The sequence below is a fragment of the Catharus ustulatus genome, chromosome 9 (genome assembly GCF_009819885.2).
Source record: "Catharus ustulatus isolate bCatUst1 chromosome 9, bCatUst1.pri.v2, whole genome shotgun sequence".
NCBI lineage: Eukaryota > Metazoa > Chordata > Aves > Passeriformes > Turdidae > Catharus > Catharus ustulatus.
This window is the reverse complement of record NC_046229.1, coordinates 183,491-207,522: the sequence shown is the minus strand read 5'-3', so window position 1 is coordinate 207,522 and position 24,032 is coordinate 183,491. Positions and strand designations below refer to the sequence as shown.

The window sequence follows — 24,032 nt, the reverse complement described above, 5'->3', positions numbered from 1 at the left end:
CGTCCCCCCGCCATGGCGGCGTTCGCGCGGCGCAAGGCGCAGCGGCTCGCGCGGCCCGACCCCAGCCGGAAGCGCGCGCTGGACGCGCGAGCCGCGGAGCTGGCGCGGCTCCTGAACGCGCGCGAGCGCTTCTGCACCGCGAGCTCCTGCGACGGGAGGGTCACCGTGACGGTGGGTCCGGGGAAAAGGGTCACCGTGACGGTGGGTCCGTGTGGGATGGGAGGGTCACCGTGACGGTGGGTCCGGTGGGAAGGGTCATCCGGGATGGGAGGGTCATCCCGGGACGGGAGGGTCACCGTGACGGTGGGTCCGGTGGGATGGGAGGGTCACCGTGATGGTGGGAAGGGTCATCCCGGGATGGGAAGGGTCATCCCGGGATGGGAAGGGTCATCTCGGGATGGGAAGGGTCATTCGGGATGGGAGGGTCACCGTGACGGTGGGTCCGGTGGGAAGGGTCATCCGGGACGGGAGGGTCACCGTGACGGTGGGTCCGGGGGGATGGGAGGGTCACCGTGACGGTGGGTCCGGGGGGAAGGGTCATCCGGGACGGGAGGGTCACCGTGACGGTGGGTCCGGGGGGAAGGGTCATCCGGGATGGGAAGGGTCACCGTGACGGTGGGTCCGGGGGGAATGGTCATCCGGGATGGGAGGGTCACCATGACGGTGGGTCCGGGGAAAAGGGTCATCCCGGGATGGGAGGGTCACCGTGACGGTGGGTCCGTGTGGGATGGGAGGGTCACCGTGACGGTGGGTCCGGGATGGGAGGGTCATTCCGGGACGGGAGGGTCACCGTGACGGTGGGTCCGGGATGGGAAGGGTCATCCGGGATGGGAGGGTCACCGTGACGGTGGGTCCGGGGTGGGAGGGTCATCCCGGGATGGGAAGGGTCACTGTGACAGTGGGTCCGGGTGGGAATGGTCACTGTGACAGTGGGTCCGGGTGGGAATGGTCATCCGGGACGGGAGGGTCATCCCGGGATGGGTGCCGGGTGCCGGGGTGTGGGTCCCGCCCGTCCCGCGGGTTCTGCCTGCACGGCACTGGGGTCCCGGAGCCCCGCGGTTCCCGGTGCTCGCTGTCCGTAGCCGGTTCCTCGGCCGGTCGCCGGGCCCCAGCCCGCGGTGCCGGAGCTGCTCCGCCGCGCTGTGCATGGCTCATCCTCCGCGGGGACGCTGTTGATTGCCAAGGGCCGTTTCTGCAGCCGCCGCACGCCGCGCCGCCCCGAGCCGCGGAGCCACGGTAATGGTTTCTGTCCATCGCCAGGACACGCACGGCACCGGCATCCAGAAGAAGAACTGCACCTGGCTCCTGGTCACGCATGACCCGTGTGTCAAGGGCGATGTGGTAAGGGCACCGTGTGAGACAGACTTTGTGTTTATCCGTGGAAATGCTCCTGGTGTCATGGAAAATACATCATGCCAAGGCACTTTTATTTCTGCTACCGAGATGAATTGATACTCTGCTCTCAAAATTAACTTTTCCTTAGATGTGTTGCTTAATAAATTCTTCAGACCTGTTTTAAGAGAATGCTTTTAAACTCAATATCAAATTCTCTGCATACTTATAAATGCAGCTGATATTCCAGTAACTTACATAATTTCTTACTGTCTGGAGTATTATTTAAAACTCTTGAGTTGAAAAACCTCTGGAGCCCAGTTTGCTGTGCTGGCAGACAGATCTGAAAGTGGTGTAACAGGGAGTCTCTTATGCAGCACTGTTAGTTTAGTATTATTAAATACTCTGAAATTAAAAACATCTATAGTGCTGAGTTTTAAATTTTTAGCATGCTTTCAAAATAATCTACTCTTTGCAGATATTGCTTTGTCCCACACAAGAAGCAGTTGCAAGGTCAACATTTTCTCATTCAATTCACAGTTCCCTTTACCATACATACACATTCTCACACATGCACAGAGGTCTCCTCCAGAACACTTATTTTCATTAGTAATTGTTCCAGCAAAGCAAGGCTTACTAAAATTTCTATCAGAAAATTTCAGGCCAAGGAGGATGCAGTAGGGTGTTGTTAACTCTTACAAGAGGAAATACTCTGATTTTTATTTAAATTTGTTGGTGTATTTTTCAGATGGCAGCACTGGAGAAAGCCACTGGTGATGCTGTGTTCAAGTTTGAACCGTTTGTTCTTCACGTGCTGTGTCGGGAGCTGCAGGATGCACAGCTGCTGGTAAAACCACGTCAAGTACATTGGCATTGCTGCTCTGTTACATTCCTGCCTGTAAAATTAAAACTATTGGCTTTTATAAGCAGTTGCACTGAGAAACAATCCCAGGTGTGCTGTGTGTTTAATAATTAGGGCTGTAAAGTAAGTGGATGGAAAAACACAGCTTTGAACTTGGTGAGGGTTTTACTGTACTTAGAAAAATGAGTCACCTGCAGTGAGCCTTGGAGCTGAAGCAGACTGCCCATGAAACGCTGCCTGAGGGCCTGGGCTGCTCTCAGTGCCTGAAAGGTTTGGGTTTTGGATGCTGCCTTGGTGCCAGCCAGGCCGTTAGTCTCCATTTGCAGTGCACGGAATGGGAATGGAGCCTGTGCTGCCTGCGTTGGCAGTGTGACTGCAGGAGCAGAGTGTGCCGTGCTGGGCGTGCTTTGTCCTTGGTGCAGGAGAGCTGAGGGGCTCCTGGGGGTGCAGCTGCACTCCAGGCTGTGAATGTGGTGTGGCACGACTGTCTGTGAAGTTCCAGCTGGCTGGGATAGAGTAGTTCAGTGCCTGGAGAGGTGTTACATCCCCTCTGATGCATTCACAGAGTCAGGATCCACCGTGGGCCTCTGGAAACCACCACCCGCCATTTGTGGGTTTGATCTCCAAAAGTATTGTAATGTAACTATTTTTGGATAAGTCTGGGTAGATAATTTGAATAAGATTTTTGCAAAACTGAGATTGTACATTGCAATGCAACCCGTCCATAAATATTTTTTGCTGTGAAAGTGTACAAGACACGTTTAAGCGTTTCTTTTTTTCTGCAGCATTCAGTGGCCATTGACTCTGGGTTCAGGAACTCTGGTATTACAGTTGGCAGAGGAGGAAAAATTACAATGGTAAGGACTCTGCTTAATGTAATGGAGTCATATTGTTACGGTAACCTTGATTTTTGTACAAGCCAAGACCTGGCTGGTGCTTGAGAGCTGTCACAGGGCATGCTATAGCAAAGAAATAGCTCTCTGCTTTGGGTCACAGCAGCCTAAATAATTGTAGAGATAAGCAGGTTTTTAACTATAATGAACTCCCTACATTATTTAAATAACCTTCATAAACTATGAAACTTTATTCCAGGGAAATCATGTGTGTGTTTTCAGGCTGTGCGGAGCACTCACTGCTTAGAAGTTCCATTGAGCCACAAAGGGAGATTGATGGTCTCCGAAGAATATATTGAATTTCTGGTGCATGTGGCCAATCAGAAAATGGAAGAAAACATAAGGAGGATTGACAGGTTTGTAAGAATACACCAGTTCTATTCATGACATCTAATTTTTATTCAGTATTAAGTAAAGCATTAGTAACCACTTTTCTCCCCTTGCATGTTTTGATTACATTCTGAGAGCATTCATTTCTCAGAGTAATTTTCAGATCCTGAGCAAATCTATGAAAACAGTAACTACAGAATTGTTTCTGCCTAGATTCCACAAGGGCCTGGAGCTGGCTCTGGAAGCTGCTGTCCCTGCAGACACCTCATTTCCCAAGGTGCCACAGAAGAGCCACGCTGTGTACGTGCACAGAAGGAAGAGAAGGACTGCTCAGGGACAGGCTGATCCCAGCAGAGAGCTGGAGCCCCAGGATGATGCTGAAAGCAGTCTTGCTCTGTTTGCTGAAATCATGATATAGACTGAGGCATTTGTAAGCAAATGGTGAACTGAAAAATGACTGTAATGCTCTTTTTGAGAGATTTATGTACTCCTGTGCTCCAAGTAGTAATACTTTCATGGACGTTGACCAGAACAAAGGTAATTAACAGGACAGTGAGCAGGTGTTGCTACAGGACACAGGGAACAAAGCCACAGAACGTTTTGGGAGTTTTTCAAGAGTACTGTTGAATTAACAAATTGATACTCCATCAGTTATCCCAGAAGGGGCTGGTTTGATGCAGTCTTTGGCCGTTCTGTGTGGCAGCATTTCACTTCCTGGGTTCTGCAGGCCCAGCTGGCTCTGCAGGTTTCTCCCTGAGGGAGGTGGAGAGGTGCTGGGGACAAGCACTGAAGACTGAAGACCATCCACTCGTGAGACAGTCCATACCTGAGGTGGGAATTCCACAGAAGCCTTCCAGAATAACACTGTGTGCACCTGTCTCAGACCTGATGTGTGGGCTGGTTAAAGTGGGACTCGACCCAGGGACGTAATTCCTAACAGTGCTGGCCAGGAGCTGTGTGAACAAAACAGTCCCACAGCCCCTGGGGCAGCCAAGGCTCCTGCAGCAGGGAGGGCACCGTGGCTCCTCGGCTGTGGGGACAGGGCTTGTGTCAGACCTTGCAGTCACCGTTTTCAGACCTTCCTCTCCACTCTGAGGCTCCACCACCTGGCTGGGCTGAACTGAAGCCCCAGGGCTGCTGTAAACAAAGAACAGCCTCTGCCTCCATGCAGAGGGTCTTGCCCACCCTGCTGCCTTAGCAAAGCCCTGGGGAGCCCCTGTTGCCACCCCCACTGCTGGGAGCCCCACTGTTCCTGCTGAGCCCTCTTTGCCACCTGGGGGGCACGTCTTGCACACAGAGGAGGTGGTTGTTGCTTGTGGATTTCAGGGAGTTTGTTCAGGATAGTCTGAACCCACCTCTGCACGTGCAATTTATTAAAATGTCTGAGCAGCACCAAGCACAAGCAGTGCCCACAGATGCTCTAACAGCCAAACCCTCAGCCTGTGTAACAGCACTGCAGTGTTTACATTCTGAGCAATACAGTTTGTCAGAAACTGATGTGTGGTGTGATCTCACTAAAAGTTCAGGGAGACGTTTTGGCATCTTAACACAAAAATGTTACCCGAACTGTTGCCATCTTGTTACTTTATTCCCATTATCTCTAATGGTTGAAGACTGCTGGGGACTTCATACTAACACTAAACAAGACCCTACAACAAGAAGCATAAAGGATCAGGGCAACTTGTTGCTTCAGTATGTAGAACAGTTTTTGCAAGGTTTTTGTCATTTTTTTACACCCCATCCAAGGTTGCATTGGTGATGCTGAGGTGGTTTCAGCACCCTGACACCATTCTGGGACCAGGAATGCCTTCCTCCATGCACCACTGCCCTTACACCAGGGATCACACCTTGCCCCGTGTTCTCCCAGGTTCCACCAGCTCGTTTTGAGGTTAATTTTGTCAAGCTGTGTTTTATTTCCAGCTGCTGTGTGGGACTCTGATGGGCTGTAAATGTGCAGAGCACGGGCAGCCATTGGGAAGAGCATCCCAAGGCAGGCAGTGGAGGCAGCACCCCTGAAAAGGGGACTCTGGGGGTTATGGCTGAAGGGAAACAAGGCTCCTAAAACTATCAAATCTTTACCATTTGTCAGTGTGCTTAGCCACTTAATTAACCTAAAAGGTATTTTTACGCTTGCTCTCACTGTGTTAAAATTTTTAAAATTACAATTTTACTCCCTGTGCACTCGGTTGTTTCAGGGGAGGCAGAATTGTTCATTCACTCCCGGAGCTGATTGTCATTTCTCGCCCCACAGCATTTCACATGCACACCAGGAAACCACTCAAATCAGCCCTGCAGCATTCCCAGCTGGTTGTGCCACAGGTTCCGAGCCAGTTGTGCTCCCCAGCACATCCATGCGCTCGGGCACAAGGTCACGGATTCACTGGGATAATTCTGTACACGCAGATCACAGATGTCAGGGGCACAAGTGTTCGTTTGAAACGGCTTCTTCCTCTGAAATTCGGGTACTTAAAATGGTTTACAGGAGCCTGGCAGTAGCAGCTGCAGAGTGCAGTGAAATCTGTGTTTTCACATGGGGTTACACCTCTCTGGACCAGGGCGGCTTTGCAGCTCTCAGCCTCCACTCCTGCCTGGGCTTCACTTGAATTTAACCAAGTCTTAACTTTAATTTAAGCAGGCTCAAGTTTTCTAAATTTATCATGTTAAATATATCATGCACTGAAGGCTTAGCAGCTCTTCTGTGCTTTTGGTTACTGAAAATAAAATTGTTTTGCAATATCTTGTCAATTCATTTTTATGGAGTGGAATATTACGGGAAACGTTTCACTTCTGATCTACCCACAGTTGAAAGTACCCCAGGGGAACACTGGGTGTTTTGTGAGAGAGCCTTTGAAAATTAATTTGTATATTTATAAAATTATATAAATGCCTACATTTCCTGAGCTGCTCGCTTCATTTATTCACACCAGGAGAAAATGAAGCCGGTAAGAATTGCTGTCAAATGTGCCGTGCTGGCAGTGGTGTGACAGCAAAGCTACCTGGGGTCAAGGTCAGGGAATTCTCAGGCCTTTTTCTCTTTTTTTTTTTCCCTAAATCAGAGAATGACATCCAAATTCCATATGGAAATTACATTAAAGATCTTATTCTGCTTTCTGGATGCAGTTTATTTATGGTACCTGAGCGGATACGCTGTTTTGGTCAGTTTTATACTGGAGCGAAAAAGCTTGTTTTCATTTTCTGCAGGATCCTGAGAAAAGAGAAATATTTTTTCTTAAAATCAGGTTATATAGTTGTAATTGCGATTTTTGCTGTGTAATTCTGACAGTTCACAGCCTGGTTCTTGGACCAGCTGGCAGAGGACACCCACTGTGTACCATCTCGAACCAGGCTCTGTCCCATCCAAATCCCGGCTCTGTCCCATCCAAATCCTGGCTCTGTCCCACCCCAAACCCGGCTCTGTCCCATCCCGAACCCGGCTCTGTCCCAGCCCGAACCCGGCTCTGTCCCAGCCCGAACCCGGCTCTGCTCCATCCCGAACCCGGCTCTGTCCCATCCCGAACCCGGCTCTGTCCCAGCCCGAACCCGGCTCTGCTCCATCCCGAACCCGGCTCTGTCCCATCCCGAACCCGGCTCTGTCCCAGCCCGAACCCGGCTCTGTCCCATCCCAAACCAGCTCTGTCCCATCCCAAACCCGGCTCTGTCCCATCCCGAACCCGGCTCTGTCCCAGCCCGAACCCGGCTCTGTCCCATCCCAAACCCGGCTCTGTCCCATCCCGAACCCGGCTCTGTCCCAGCCCGAACCCGGCTCTGTCCCATCCCGAACCCGGCTCTGTCCCATCCCGAACCCGGCTCTGCTCCATCCCGAACCCGGCTCTGTTCCATCCCGAACCTGGCTCTGCTCCATCCCGAACCCGGCTCTGCTCCATCCCGAACCCGGCTCTGCTCCATCCCGAACCCGGCTCTGTCCCATCCCGAACCCGCTCCATCCCATCCCGAACCCGCTCCATCCCATCCCGAACCCGCTCCATCCCATCCCGAACCCGGCGGTGTTCGCGGTGCCGCTCGGGCAGAGCCGATGCTCGGAGCATCCCCTCGGTGCGGGTCGGACCCTCCCGGGGTTCTGGGCTTCGGGCAGGGCTGGAAGGTGCCGGCTCGACCCGCACCAGGTGAGATCCATACAGGCACCGGGGATCGCTCCGTGTGTAACACAACAGGATTTTTCATTTCTCTAGATAAGGACCTGGTAAATTCTGTTTTACCGTATTTTAGCACTGCGCAGGGAGCGTAGCTGTCCGCTCCTGCCCCTGGTCCCCCGGTCCCTCCGTGGCTTCGTGCCCCGGTGGGTTCCTGGCGGGGGGAACCGAGCGGAACCGGGACCCGGCACCGGGCACCGAGCGGCGGAACCGGGACCCGGCACTGGGCACCGAGCGGCGGAACCGGGACCCGGCACTGGGCACCGAGCGGCGGAACCGGGACCCGGCACCGGGCACCGAGCGCGGAACCGGGACCCGGCACCGGGCACCGAGCGTGGAACCGGGACCCGGCACCGGGCACCGAGCGCGGAGCCCCCGCGGCCGCGGGTCCCGGGGAGCTCGCCCGGCGCCCGAGCGGGGAAAAGGCGTTTAAATTCCCGAAATACCAACGGCTGGCCAGGAAAAACCTGTTTTCCTCGGGATGATCCGCAGTTCTCCGCTAATGGACATATAAATTGTCGCCTCACTTCCCTGCTCGTCCCCGACACATTCGGCATCCGTGTTACACGGGCAGCACCGCTCTTTTTCAATTTGCTCATTTAAATGTTTTTGCATACCATCGCTAGTAAAAACCAAGGAATATTTACAAGGCAAATACACTCGGAGTTTATGCATATAATCCACTTTTTTCTGTTATTTTGCATCCCTTGGTGCTTTATTTTAGAGCTTTCTTCAATTGCACTTGGCCTGAGCTTTGTTTTGTTTTCTCTCGCTTGAAACACCTTGAAAATACTGCAGAGAGAGTGAAGGGAAAATTAAAACTACCAGGATTTCACTTAGAGCTCTCTGCAGGATCTACTTTTTTTCCTGTAACATATTCACTTCATAGTGACATACAGGATCCAGGGACACACCAGTTCTGGAAAGCACACAGGAATGCTGTGGGTAGTTCTATATGGGATCAGAATTTGGCCCAAAATGTGCAATATTAAAAATTACCATTTCCCCTTCATTCCTGTTACCTAGATATGAAAGTTCAAATTCAAGAATGTGTTTTCACATCCGCAGCACTCTGGGGTAGTATTAAATGAACTCTGTTTAATAAAACACATTCCAAGTTGCTATTTTGATTGAAGCATTATACTTCTTGTCTTGCTATAAGTAGTTCAGATTTCACTGGGTCATTGAAAATTTTTGAATCTGTCTCTTTTCAAATCATATTCAAAATAGGACATAAATAACTGTGACACAGATCCCCTCGCAGCACAAGCCAGGAGTAAGGGACTCTGAGCACAGTCAGTGCTGCAGTTACCTCCCAAGACAGGAAGGAAATTTTGTCATTCTCCAACACACTGATGGTACCTTTCATAAAACATCTCACATTCATCCAGGGAGACAATGGCATCCCATTTTGTCCTTGAATCATTGAAATAAGAGGTATTTTGATCACAAATGTCAGCTATTATCAAAACACCATCGTGATTTCCGCAGGATTAGAATAGAAAACCCAGGTGAAGCTGTGCACAGGTCGCCCCTGGAACAGGTCTCCCGTGGTTCTTTTTTTCTGTGTCAAGTTCTGTCTGTTTTCAAACACTCTGTCACTGAGAACAGCAGCACCAGGCAAAGTCCCAGCTCTGTCCAGGGCAGCTGTGGCCCTCACAGGTGATGGCCAGAAGGTACATCCTCCAAGTCCTCTGTTTTGATGTTTTCTCCCTAGAAAACCCTAGAATCACAGAATTGCTTTGGTTGAAATAACATCTATGATCAACTCTGACGTGTATGTGAAAATCACAACAGACTTGCAGAAGATGTTGGAAAAAATATTCACCTAAATACTGAAATATTTACAGACGCAGTTCTGCCAGCTTGAACCAGGAAACAAATGCAGCAGATGCAGCTCAGGACCCAGGGTTCCAGGGCTGGTGCTGCCCATCAGGACAGCCTGTGGGTTGGATGGTTAGTGTCTCTGTGCCTGCTGCTGGCAGTCCAGGCAGGACTGGGACAGCAGAGCCCCGGCTCCGTCCAGCCGGGTGGCCGCTGACCAGGGGTGGCCAAGGGCCAGGGTGGCTCCTTTGAGGGGTCAGTGGGCAGCAGGCGACCCCAGCACCACCCATCCACCTGCGTGAGTGGTCCAGCCTTTCCTTTGGGAAGCTCCTAATGCAGAAGGTTTCCCACTCTGGGGGGCTCAGGCAGTTCCCTGGGCTGGGAACGATGCTCAGGGCACCTCTGATCCCTGCGTGGATCCTGGGCACTGAAAGCAGCAGAGGGAAAAGCCTTTCACCTCTCTGAGCTGCATGTAAACTTGTACATGTCAGAGTCCCACGGACAGAGGATCCCTCCAGACTTTTCTTTCTTACATATTTCCACTGTGCATCCCTTCCCTTCCAGAATGAGATCAAGAAAAGGGGTGGTGGAAGTAGGAGCACAGTAGCAGGAAAAAAAATCTGACAAACAGCAACAGCTCCCCAACACCCCTTTAAAGTAATGATGATTTACCAAATGGTTGGGAAGTTGCTATAATTCCTTTTCCAAATTATTACTCGCCCTTTAGATTAGAAATGAGGCCAGGGTTAGCAATCAGCCATAAATGGTAGGATTTCTGAAGTAGAAGCACTTGTCTGATTGTGAAGTGGAGGCCATTATTGCCTTGATTGAGTCTTTTTTTTCCGGGTTGGTTTTTTTTTTTTTTTTTTTTTAAGCTTGCTTGATTTGTGGCTGAGAGCACACATTCACCACAGTACTGGGAGCAATCAGAGTCTTCCCTGCTCTTTTTTGCTCAGCGATTTAGGGTCCACTACTTTGGCACAGCTGCCACCTTTTAGCCTGCATCAAGCAGAGATATTTTTAAGTGAACTGCATTTTGTGTTTGTCTTTTATCCTCCTATTGCCTTCCTTGTGCTTTTTCTCTCTCTCTTTTTTTTTTCTTTTTCCTTTTTTCTTTTTTTTCTTTTTTTTTAGGGTGGGGGAATTGATGTCTGTGAAAATATTGTGTGAACTTTAGTTCTGGGTATGAAGTTGAGAGAAGGCAGCTGAAGCTGGCTGGTTGTCATCTGGCTCCATGTACATACCAGATCCACAGTCACACAAAAACAGGGTTGAAATAATTTGGTCAAGGACTGAAGTCAGCCAGAAGCACTGATGGGTGTTTGGGTGCTAGGGTTGAGTTCAGTTTGCCTGAAACTCAGCGTTTAGCCAAGAACTTGTATTTACACCATTTATTTCCAAAAATTATCTCTTTTGCTAGCTTATGGTATTTTAGAGCTCCTCCCAAGCTGTCTCCAGAGATGTGAAGCACAGCTGAGGGTGTTGGTGCCTGGCAGAGCCCAGGGCTCACCCTGGCCCCAGCCCAGAAAATGCAGCAGAGCCACACCAGGGCCACCCTGCTGCAGCCCAGCCACAGAACCCAGCAGCACTTTGGGCTCAGAACACATCAGCACATCTGCAGGAAGCCACAGGCATCGACCTCGTTCCTTTAATTGCTGCTGCTCTGAAACAGCTGAGTTTTACCTCACAGTGAACTTGCAGGGAGGAACTCAGTGTGAGCTAACCCAGCAAAAGACATGGCAAATGGAAATGCACCAAACCCCCAACTGCAGGGTGTGATAGGCCCTGGAGCACAGGGCCAGGCTGTGCCTCGTAATGCCACGTAAATTGATGTAACATGCACCCTGGGATGGGATGTGATGTGATCACCATGGGATGTGATGATGTGATGTGATGACGTGACATGATGTGATGCAGTGTCCTGTGATACTGCATTAGAAGGCCTGTGCTGTTGACTGGGAGCAAAAACAGGCAGTGGAAAAACATCAAAACTTGTATTTCCTGTGCTGCAAACTGAAAATGCAGCAGAACAGGCATTTAGTGTATGTCTGTGACTCACCTGCCCCTCAGAGGCTTTTCAAAGTGTCAGTTTGGAGGATCCAGTGCATCACCAGCTCCTCCGGGTGGGACACAGAAGAAGCTGCTCCAAAGGGTTGTGTCTCTTTCTGAGAACAGCTCGTTTGGTGCCAGAGAGGGGATGGGTGCCAAAACCAACCCCGAGGGGAAACTGGGGCAGACAGCAGCAATGGTCACAGGGCCAGCCTGCCCCTGTCCTTGCAGCATTCCCCCAGGGCATACCTGCTCATCTGACAAGAGTCTTCCACCTGCTGAAAAAATGTTATATTTTGAACAACCCTTAGTTAAGGTTTCAGCTCAGTTGAAATTTTGTGGTAGCTGCTGCAATTATTTGTGTGGAACAACTATCTGGTATTTTTCCAAGGACTTTTTTTTCCTAAATTTATATTTCAGGAGAGGTTCTGTTGAAAAAAAATACTGGAAAACGTTGGGAAGGGAGGAAGGGAGGAAAGGAAGGAGGGAAGGAGGGAAGGAGGGAAGGAGGGAAGGAGGGAAGGAAGGAAGGAAGGAAGGAAGGAAGGAAGGAAGGAAGGAAGGAAGGAAGGAAGGAAGGAAGGAAGGAAGGAAGGAAGGAAGGAAGGAAGGAAGGAAGGAAGGAAGGAAGGAAGGAAGGAAGGGCGTCACTCCTCCCTGCAGCCTGAGCTGGGCTCGTTGCCGTGCCGTGGTTCGGAGCTGTCACTTCCCATTATCCCCATTCCCATTATTCCCATTATCCACATTCCCATTCCATCTGCTGCTCCCGGCAGCCCTGGAGCAGAGGCTGAGCTGCAGGGTGGTAGCCTGTCACCGGGGCTCCAGGCAGAGGGATAACCATCTTGGTACAAACTTGACATCTATAAATTGATTACATAAGTGGGCAGTGGTGGTCCTTTCAAGTATGTTCCCTTTGTTTCAGCTTTACAGTAAAATTACCAGCAGCAGTTTACAATTAAGGGAAATAATAATAACTGCATATGCTTTCATCTGCACATACAATTACAATAAACTGCTTGCTTTAATAGGATTGTGAAAAATCTATGTTTGACCCCTACAAAAAAGTAAACATTCTTGTTCTGGATACTATATCATTATCACAACAAAGGGAAACTCCTGAAATCTGATGATTTAAACATCTGGAGAATGTTAATCACTTCAAAATGACGGATGTTTTTTATTTCAGCTTTTGACAGACACACTCCTTTCATAGATAGATGATTATTTACATAAATTACATCACCAATATGAAAAAAAATCCAAAATAACTTCAAAGGATAAAGAGCTTAATTAAAAGGAGGCTTTTACATTTCTTCTGTTGTAGAACACAGAAGAAATAGAAGAATTTGCAAAAGGAAAATGTAACGCCACCATTTTAAACGTTTTGCAGTCTGTCTGTTGGCTTTCCCCTCTGTGCATGGGCTGTGGGGTGCAGAGCCAGCACTGCAGGAGTGCCCCAGGGATCAGGGAATGTTTGAGATGGGCAGGGGGCCAGGCACAGCTCAGCTTCTCAAGCATCTCTGCAGAGGCTCTGCAAAGGTGCTGGTGCCACTCTGAGCAGTGCCTGCAGCTTCCACTCTTCTCTCACCACCAATTCCATACAACAGAAAGCCACTGAACTCAGCACAACTCTTCCTCACCAACTCAGATTTGTTTGGCTTCACATGTGTAAGTAAAATAAACAGTGTTAAATATATAACAAATACATAATACACTCTGTATAACATAATGCGTTCTATTTAACATAATGTGCTCTATTATAACTTGCAGATCTACAAAGAGCAGCTCCAAGGTGCTCATCAAGGGTGGGATTACGGGATCTGCATCCAGCCCTCCAGTCCTGTGCCTCAGTGTCACTCATCAGGAAGCAAACTCAGCATCCTCCCCCCTGCCGCTGCGGGTGATGAGAACCGGCTCAGCTGCAAGCTTTCAGCTCCCAGCTACTTGTGAGACAACAACTTCAGGGAAGGTTGCAGGAAGGGGTGAGAGGAGCACGCAGGGAATCCTCCCTGTGTGCCACCTGCGGAGAGCCAGGGCCGCTCTGGGCACAGCTGGCAGCGCCGAGTCTGGCACGGGCAGCCTGAGAGGGGCTGCACGCCCAGCACAGCCCCAAAATCACCCCAATTCCTGCAGTGAGCCCCTGGCTGCAGCACGGCTGGCACTGCCCCTGCAGCACAGCCCTGCCCTGGCCGTGCCCCAGCGCCGTTCGGATCCGCTGAATTCCCTCTGAGCTGAGCTGAGCCGCGCGCTGACTGCGGCCAGTTCGTCTCCTTTCTGGCAGAAATGCCATCCAAAAGGAAGTTATTAAGTCAAGGAGGTAATTCTGCAAGAGCAGCCCACTGTATAAACAGAACTTGACCCAGGGTAATTTATTTCTAGTCCCGCACAAAGGAATGATCAATACATTTCAGGATCTAAATATGCCAAAACGTAAGGATTTTAGACAATATTTGTGAGGAGTTCTCTAGTAACTGAGAAACAAGTGTGAAACAGCCTTTAGAGTCTGAAGAGATTTGGTATCTGTATTTAGGATAATAAACATCTGCAGACAGCAGAGCTTGGCCTGCAGTTTTGCTAACCAACTCTTATTTAATTCCCTCTCTAATGTGTTAAACTACATTGATGTCCCCCCACTTAACAGCATTACAAAGGGGAGCATTTACTGTCTTTTTTCCTTACCAACTTGACAGATTGATTAAAAATAATTTTAAAATGAGACAAAGAGTGAAAAAAAATACATATTCCTGCTCTTCAATGTAGGAAAAAAAAAAGTAATTTGGAATGCAGTCAGAAGCCTGTCTTCCTTACTAATATTAAATTAATATTTTGCTTAGCCTGAAGTCTAATTTCCTTACCCAAGTCTAGTTCTCAACACTTCCATGGACACAAAGCATCAGCTTTAATTTCGGTGGCTGCACACACAGTCTCAGCTGGTGGGACCCTGCAGTGGCCACTCCTGCCCAGGCACAGCCCTGGGTCCCAGCCAGGACCCTCCATCCTGCCAGGGTGGCAACACAGCTCCTTCTGCCACCCCTGGGCTGGCCCTAGGGGTGTGAGGGCAGGAAAATCACCGAGCTGAGTCTGCAAAGAGCAGCTGGGAGCAGCCCCCGGGTTGGGGCAGGAGGTGTGAGGGCTGCTTGCAGGCAGGAGACAGCTCACCTCTAGTTTTTGGCAAAACTACAGGCAATGGTGGCACAGTTTCAAGTATCAGCAGAGTATGGAGGGTTAATGTCACAGTTTCTACATCATCAAACTCTTTCCTGGTGTGTAAAGGTATGAAATGGTTAATTGTATTTATATTGAGAATGCACATGACTTCCCAAGCTATGAAAAGCAGCTCCCTTTCCTGGCTGTATTTACACTTACATTAAATAGCTCACTTTCCAGAAATACCAGCATTTGAAGTTAAGGAACATCACAGGATCAAATGTTTCCTGGATGGCTGCACCTGGAGCCAGATGAGCTCATTGTATACAGCTGCAGCCCTGCTCAAATGCGCCGCTGCTCTGCTTGTTTTCACCAGTGAAACATGGATGTGTGTCTCCAACAGACACAGAATCTGCTTTTTGTTCTCTCTCCTGTCACCCAAAAGGGCTTTCACAACATGCTGTATATTATCAGCTCACTTGAACTCGCTATGCTAATTCACTGAAGCTGAACAGCTCAGGTCTTTCAGGTGAGTCTGTCAACAGCAGACTCCTGGCAGCCTCATTCCCTGCACACCTTCCCTGATCCCTCCTTTTAATATTATAACTGGGGGTTTTGGCAGTGCAGGCATTGAGAGATCCTGGGGTGCACACTCTCCAGTTGTTCACTGCCATTGGATTTAACCATTCTGGGGAGGAAGATGAAGCTTTCAGCCCCCTGACTCTGGAGTTACCACCCAGCACTGACTGATGGGGACGCAGCTGGGTGATCAGAGCACATGGTAAACCTGCTCCCTCAGCCTCGTTCCAGGAAGAAATCTTTGGGCTGAGCTTGACCTGTCAGTCAAGCACAATTTCTAACAGGAGTTTTCTGTCATCAGAAATGATAAAGGTGAAAACTTTTTTAAAAATCAAGAGGTAGAGAGTAAAGCTAAACCAATCAAAGTGTCTTATGGAGATATGAAACCTGTCTCCAAAAACGAGCTAAAGAGGAGGGAACACCCTGGCTATGCCCAAATCCTGCCAGGCAGCTCTACCACTGCACAGGAAAGGGCCTCAGTGCCAAGACACAAATTCCTACTATTGACAGAAATTAATGGTTGGAAAGAGAGAAAACAAGCTTGATTATTGTAATTCTCTGTCTTCACTATCTCCAGCTGACTTTTGGACTTAATAACTGAAGCAGTTGTGTGAGCATCCCTCCATTTTGTCCATAGTTTTGTCCCCAGCAGCTTCAGAAACATGCTCTAAGGAAAGGAGGAAAGGACAAGGAAACTGGTTTTCAAGGAAGGCAGCACAAGAGAGATCTGAGCAGAGGCAGAGGCAGAGGGAGTAATTTGGGTTCTGGTAACAGCAGCTGATTCCATGGGCAGCCAAGGCTGTTGACATTGTCATTCAGATATTCAAGTCCCTGTGCACTCTGAGAATGCTCTTGGTAGTTTTTTGATAGAAAGGTGCAATATTATCAACCTTGGGTAGAAATTGCATCAAGGAAATCAGTGGCACAGTGCTGTGACTCGGAAGAGTAAGTATTCCACATTTAAAAAAAAAAAAAATAAAGGAGAGGGAGAGGCTGAGAGCTCCCAGGGGCTGGAAGCATCACTCCCAAGCCCTCACCATTTCTCCTGTGCCTGGAGCAGCAGGATGGGCAGGACAACTGCCACAGTGAACTGACGCTCAGCTGCCCTTGAGGCTTGTAGTGAATTAAAAATAGACACTGAGCAGTCCCCAGGCTGACTGAGACCCCTCCTGGGACTCTTCTCTCCGCTGGCAGCACAGTCTGGGGCCTGGAGGAGCACCCAAGTGAAAAACTCAGCTCCTGCAGAGTCCAATAGCAAAAAACAAATAGCAAGGGTGAAAATAAAGTTATGAAATAATTTTCACCAAGCAAATGTGAAATGAGATGTATGAAAATTAAGAATTACAAGAAATTGAACACAGGTTCCTGTTTATATGCTTTTATAGCTGAATCCCAAGTCCCCTATTTTATTTGGTCATCACATAAAGTCATGTTGTTTTAAATGAGTTTCATATCAATCATGCCTCAGATTCTTCCTACAGCTGATAGCACCCATCAGTCCTTCATACCATTATCATAATAATTGTTTGGAATTGTCATTACTATTATGTATGCAGAGAATAGAAAATTAAAGTAGCACACAAATCAAATGGAAAAATGTGTTTTAAAAGACCAGAATTCAAATCTAAAGTGACAGGCACAACAACACTACCTCTCTGTGGAAAAGATGTGGATCTTCTTCACAGCTCTGGATGAGGCACTCCAGAAGATTGTTCATCAGTTTGCATTTTAATACAAGCTTAAAATATTAAAATTAGAGCAGGGTGAAAAGTGCTCATCCAAGTAATTTCAATTCTCTCTGTTTCAGAACACAAGTCCTTCTGCTCCCCTCCTGCTTCCTCAGTGTCACAAGGTGACCATGGTGTCACCCAGAGAGGGCCAGGCTGTCCAGGGGGTTCCACATCCTTCTCCTGCTGCAGCACAGCAGAGAACCCAGCACTGCAGCACAGATGTGAGCAGGCCTGGGATCCAACCCTGGACCTGGGTCAGAACAGGATTAAGGGCAAAACCAAAGGAGGAAATTTCACAAACAAATATTTCTTTCTTTTCCAAACCTTAGTGATCTTTTTCTGACAGTAGCAAGGACGGTTCTGAATTCTTGTGCTGCATTAGCAGCTGAAGTGCACGTGCCACCAACAACCAACACACAAACAACCAACACTCAAACATGACACACCTGTCCAAGTTACCAAGTCACAGCCTAAATCTGGAGTGAGATCTGCTTCCAGTGAGTCAGAACCTGGCGTGGATGCCAAAACTGCTGCTCAGGGCAGTCTGAGCAAACTGAGGAGGGATGGTGGTTTCCAGTGGGATCCCAGGGTTAGTAATTTGATGGAGAATGTGCAATTGGAGCAAGCAAAAGTAAACTGCAAGCAGAGTTTCCTGGGTATATGGTGTGATGGAGCCCTGTGGGTGCCAGCAGTGCCCCTGGGCACAGCCCTGTGTGCAGAACCAGCCCCAGAGAAACCCCCAGACAGACAGAAATGCAAAGGCAGCTGATGCTCAAACCAAACACTGCAATCCGTTATTACTCACTGCAGATGGAAACAGTGTAAGCTCACACTTTTCACACCACATTTTGACTCAATACCAGCCAAAAAACAGAGCCAAAATTCTGTCAAGACTCTGTTCTTTTCAGTTTTGATTCCTTGAGAAAGAATCTGGGGGAACAACATGACTAGGACTCCTTTAACCTAATTAGAAACTTATGACCTCTTACAAATGAATAGAAGAGATATAGACAGTGAAAGGAAATGTCATCAAAATCCCAGGATTCCAGCAGTCACAGGGATGTGAGCAATCCTCTGGTAACCCAATAGCTGCATCAAAAGCAGCCAGTGAGCCCCGGGCAGTATGGCCAAGATGATTACTCAGTTCCTCTTGGAGGTTTACATCCAGCTTCATGTCTTACGTGCCCCACGCTCCACATTGCAACAGGTAAAAGGAAACTAAGCCATGTGTTCCTGTTTTAATTACAAAGCCAACCCTTTCAACTCATTCCTGGATGACTTAATCATGCTGGGAGACTGAGCAATGCTGACAGGTGAATGTGAGGGCAAGGAATACACAGTTGTTAATCTAAACCTTCCCTCTGCTGGGGGACCACGGGCTCCCACCACGACTGGCAGAAGGGAAACACTCGAGGACCCCAGGGAGGGCTGCTATGGTTGCAAGGCTCAGGTAGAAACTGCACAACTCTCCATCTCTGGTACACTTTCCTTGGTAAAACCCCTAAGAAATGCAGTTGTGAGCCATTTTGCAGAAAATGAATGCAGGCATACCAAGGGGCTGAGCAATTGACCCAAGGGGACGCAGATGTCATGCCACAGCAGAGGACTGAATTTTCATGTCCAGAGCCTTTGGCTTCTTTGCCAAACACAAGTGTGCTCTGCACGCCCAATCTGTGCCCAAAGAACATCCAGCAGGAGCCAGAGCAGCAGAGCCTGGGGAGTTCAGAGTCCCCTTCTGGCTGTGAGCACAGACTGCCCCCGTGGCCAGCACAGCCCGTGCTCAGTGGACACAACTCTGAACGGGGCTGTGCCAAGAGAAGCAAAGGGAGCTTTGACCTCAGTCAGGATTTTCCTTCCAACATCCATTACCACATACACCACAGCACTCAGGATCAAATTGAGATCTCCTAGCACACTGATGATGGAACATTCCAGGCCCTTCTCAGCCCTTGGGATGAGAGCAGATGGCTCTGCACTTCACCACTCAGATGAAAGCCCATGGGTTCAGAGGTATTTCATCTCTCTGCAGCATGTCTCAGCATTTTCTTTACCAATGATGAGTATTCAATAAAAGTTTGTAACTGCAGCTTCATATCCACAATATAAATCAGTTTCAACTGCACAGTCTAAGTATGTGAGTGTTCTGGCAACCAATTGAAAACAGATAGGCTCCTGCTCACAGCTCCATGGCAGTGAAAACCATGACAAGCTGAGGAAGGTATGTTCAGAAAGGAAAATCTCACACCAGTGCTCATATGGAAATGATTTTTTCAAAACACTGTGGTATTACAAACCCAGCCCAATAAACAGCAAGGTCACAGTAGCATTGTTCATCATGGCATCTCCTGTAAAATTCAACTTATTCAGCATTTTTTACTGTCAAGACCCTATTTGCTCTTCAGTGTTAAAAGTTAACAGCTGAACAAAACTCATCTTCATCACTACTAATTCTTTCTAAAGGTTTTCAAACTCAGAAATTAAGCCACACACTCCTGAGTGCTGGAGTTTTACTTATATCTATATATTATAGATATATAGATAGATATAGATACATATAAAACTAATATAGGTGAACACAGAACATTGCATACTTGCTACTTTTAGTAACAAAAAATACCAACTTTATGAGTTAGCCCCAAGCCTGCCGGTGCTTCAGAACTCTTTGGACAAAGCTCTCAGATACATGGTTTAACTTTCCAGTTGCTCTGTGTGGAGTCAGGAGTTGGACTCAAGGGTTCTCATGGGTCTGTTTCAGCTCAGGATATTCCATGATTCTCAGGATATTCCATGTTTTTGGGCCAAGACCAAAGTACCCATGACAATATGCTCAAAAGTCAAGCAAACATGTCAGTTTACAGAAATCTTCCTGAAAACCTGTGTGGGCTGCACTGGACGTCTGTGCCTGGAGAAAAAGCTGTGATCAAACACACAGATTTAACTTAAGAGGCAGGAACAATCCACGAAAAAAAAACCTGAGTGAAGGCTAAATTTGGTCCACTTGGAGATTTCATATATACAATGTAGTAATGAGCAAAGGAACCAAGAAATGAGATGTCTGTATCCAGTCACCCAGCTCTGAGTAAGGGCTGGCACCTTGGAGTGGCTGGAGGACCCAGATGCTGGCTGGGCTGCAGATGGACAGCAAGGGGGGACAAGAATTCCCCTGCTCAGGGCACCCTAGCTTCCTGCACAGGGGAAGTTTTTAGCTGCTGCTGTGCCAGCCATCCTTTTGGCTTGCATACCCTTACACAAGACTCTGACTTTATCTGTTTCCAATGGTTCCTAATCCAGGAGAGGAATCAAACATGTGCTCGAACATACACTAAAGTCCCTTGGAAGCAAAGAGGAAAGCTTAGGAGTCAGTGCCAAAGCAAGGAGAATTATTTCAGTGCTTTGGGAAGCAATGCTGTGGTTTTGCTCTTCCCCCCTTGCTCTGAGCTGTTGCTCTCCTGGCCACCCTCAGCAGGGCTCTGTGCCACTGCCAGAGCAGCACAGCACCAGGGCCACCTCACAGTCCTTCACAAGTGTCACCTCAGTGCCTCACTGTGCTTTTGTCACAAATTACATTGGCCCAGGAAGCCTTGAGTGGAGCTCTAAAGTCATCAGGGCAGGGACCACGCACTGCTTGAAGACTGGGCTGTGTTATTATTCCCAGAGACTTGCGAGAACCACAGACAGGATGAGAGGAGATTACCTCAAGCTGAAGCATGGGAGGTTTAGATTAGATATTAGGGAAAAAACCTTTATGGAAAGGGTTTTAAAGCCCTGGCACAGCTGCCCAGGGCAGTGGTGGAGTCACCATTCCTGGAAGTGCTCAAAAAGCACGTGGCTGTATTACTTAAGGACATGATCTGGTGGTGAATGTGAGGTTGATGCTGGGTTGATGGTGGGACTTGATGATCTCAAAGCTTTTTTCCAGTCTTAACAAATCTGTCATTCTGTGATTGGAGTTTCTTCTCTGTTATTTGGAAGAACCACGTTTTTATTATACTTTTCACTCATTAGGGACAAAAAGGGGCAAAAGGCAGTTCCAGGAGCAAGAGGGCTGGCTGTGTCTGGTGAGAAGGAGACAATCAGCTTTGCCTGCAGCAGAAAGAGGCAAAGCATTGCTGCTACCAAAACAATCTCAGGTGTGACTGACAGCACCTCTGAAGGGTCTGAGCAGCCACAGAACCGGCTCCTGTAAGTCAGCCTTCCTCAGAGGTGCTTGCACTCCACAGACACAGCCAGCAGAATTCAGCTCATTACAGCCCTGCTGCTTCTGGGTATGCATTTTTCCTGAAATGTACCTCTGCATCTAATTGCTTATCAAATAATCAGCTTAAATTCGGGCTTTGAGTGGTTGCAGCTTTTTGGTGTGAGGGAGGGCTCCTAACAGCTCGTTCCTGCCCTCTCACTGACATGCATAATGAAACAAGGGAGAGAAAAGGGAGCAAGCCAGGGACCTACAGCACTGGGGTGGGCCAGGGCTGAGCACCCTCCGGAGACAAACCCCCACACTGCTGTGGACACTCAGGGGTCAATCAGTTCTTCCCCGTATGTTGTGGCAAGCACTTACACATCCCACGAAGGAGCTGTGTTCACTGATAAATACCAGATTGCCTCAGCATGGCTGTTCTGGGACTTGTTTCTGGGGCAAGTTTCTTGAAAAATGCAGCTTTTAAAGATAATTAAGCATTGTTTTCTTTGGTGTGAGTCACCGAACTGCATCATGTTCTGCCTTTGCATTTTGGACAATCAGTATGATGATACTGGGAAAATATAATAATTTTGATTACCACAGCAAGAGCAAGGGCAGCAAGTTCTGATCTTAAATTTCACAAATGTAAATTTCACAATCTATTACTACTCCCATATTAACAAAGCAGAGCCCTGAGCATGTTCATTTTTTACCCATGCTCCTTGGGAATATTGGAATAGCTATTGTTCCATCCCAGTTCTTAGACACCACAGCTCTGCAGTCTACCAGCTCAAGCCAAATTCATACTGACTTCAGGAAACTATTAGAATATTTCAGCCAATTTTCCTCTAGCAAGAAGTAATCTCTTGGGAGCAGAAAGGATTAAACTCCGTCTTCAATGGGGTCTAAGCAGTTTTTTAGGCACTTTTTCAGGAATACCAGGTTGGAGAAGCCAAGATTCATAGTCAGTCTCGTAAAAGATTTTGCATCACCAGTAAAAGCCTTTGGAAGTGAACCAAGACTTTGCTGTCATTTGGTCAATGGAACCAAATCTTCGTCCCCTGTGCAGCAGAGGGAGCAGGACTTGCCTGGATTTACTCAGGGGGAGCAGACACTGTGAATTTAGGGACAGCCCCCTCATGCACAAAGGCAGTGCTCCAGGGTTCTAGCTCACACCAGAAATGCTTCTGGCACAGTGATGTAGAGGAGTTACGTCAAAGCTGTTGCACAAATTACTTGGTTGTCTTTCCTGTTACGGTTGCTGGCTAATTCCCAGGCAAAAGTGGGCACTGGACCATGGGCACACCAGAGTCCACCTCCCTCCCCTCAAAAGCTGCCCAAAAGTCAATTTTCACTTCCTGGAATTTCTGTTAATTTCAAAGTCTTGTGCCTATTACAGAGGTAAAAATCTGCCTATTAAGAATAAAACAGTTTTAGGCATCAGAAATTCTCAATCAGTATTTTAGAGTCTCAGAGGCTGTTCTGAAGCATTTTCTTGTGGTCTGTTAACAAATGTTTCATTCCCTGAGTAGGAAGACTCTCATTCTGGTAGCTCAGACTTAAAAAACCTAAATACAAAAATACACTAAACCCAAAACAATAAAGCAGAAGATTTGATTCCATTTCCATCCAGATTTTCTGAAATTTCTGTGGTCTGATCTCCAGCTGATAAAAGAGGACCATGATCATCTACATGAGAAGAATCTACTCCAGGATGGGGAAATCAGCTGTAGCTAAGCCAAGGCTGAACCCCAGGAGGTTATTCTGTTTTGCAGCACAGGTACCAGCTCTGTGAGCATCTCTGCTCCCAGCTGAGGCATTGCTGGGGGAAGCTCCAGTGTCACCTCCTTTGCCTTGCACGTTCAGATTTTAGAAGGTGTCAGAGCTTAACAGAGCTTGAAACACTCGGCCAATTGTTTTATTGTTTTTTTTCTTTCATGGAGTTAGAAAATGGAGACTGAAATGGGGAAAAATCTTCCAGAAAAATTAGTTCTGGTTCTTCTTAATGCTTATAAAAACATGAAGATATATAAAAGAGTTAGATTTCATATGGAAAATTATTAATCCTCTCTAAAACTTGATTACCTACAAAATACATCTCTGTGACAAAGCTTTCCAAAGGAGTACAATTAGCTTCTACAAGACTTCAAGATAAATTACTTTTACCACTTTCTGAATGGTAAAATGACCAAGCCACACTACTGGAATAAAAAACTTTAAAGCTTGCCATTCTTATGAAGCATTTTGATTATGTTATTCAATTGAACTTAAAGATAAAAAATTTTAAAACCACAAGGGAAATTCTTGTGTGGTTCAAAGACATGTTCACCTGGTTTCAGCTTTTGTTTTTGTCTTGAGTTAAAGCTATATTTATTAACTTAAAACAATACACTCAAAATTTTAACACATGTGAGCTGAATTTGACTCAGTGTCCTGGCAGCATCCCTGGTAAGGTGTCACCCAGTATCTTATTTTGCTTTCACAGATGTACAATTTAGAGCTCTCTGAAATGGTGCAGATATATATATTTGAATATATCTGAACAACCAAAACACAAATATTAGGCTGCCACAGCCTTACGAAGGGTGCCCAGCATTTACAGTGAAACCCCAGAATAAACATTGGGATGTTCTTCTGTGATGAAGGAAGGTACAAAAAGAAAGGACAAATGGGTCCTCAATTACTAAATAAGATGCTGGATTTTCTTGAAGATGTGAGGCTGTGCAAAGGCCATTTGTCAGTAGGAGAGACTTTGCAAAAGCACCCTTCTTACCACCATGTGATTCGAGTGTGAACTCCAAAGGTCTGCAGGGATGGTGCACAGCTCTGCCAGGGCAGAAGATGAATCCTCACAGTGTAAGCTGGTGTTCTGGACACCCCTCTACCTCTCCAACCCCAAAACCACAAGCCAGGCTTACATTCCTGGCTCGGTGTTGCCTTGGTCACACACAGGTC

General features: G+C 47.8%; 1 protein-coding gene across 1 annotated transcript; it reads left to right on the top strand.

Annotated features, from left to right (window-relative positions):
* The first annotated feature begins 12 nt into the window (after positions 1 to 12).
* On the top strand, positions 13 to 6,153 carry TYW3 (tRNA-yW synthesizing protein 3 homolog). The gene is made up of 6 exons (XM_033068038.1): positions 13 to 171; positions 1,261 to 1,341; positions 2,081 to 2,179; positions 2,980 to 3,051; positions 3,310 to 3,443; positions 3,631 to 6,153. Exons 1-6 carry the CDS (start codon positions 13 to 15, stop codon positions 3,833 to 3,835), a joined length of 750 nt encoding a protein of 249 aa, XP_032923929.1. The 3' UTR covers positions 3,836 to 6,153.
* The last annotated feature ends 17,879 nt before the right edge of the window (positions 6,154 to 24,032 follow it).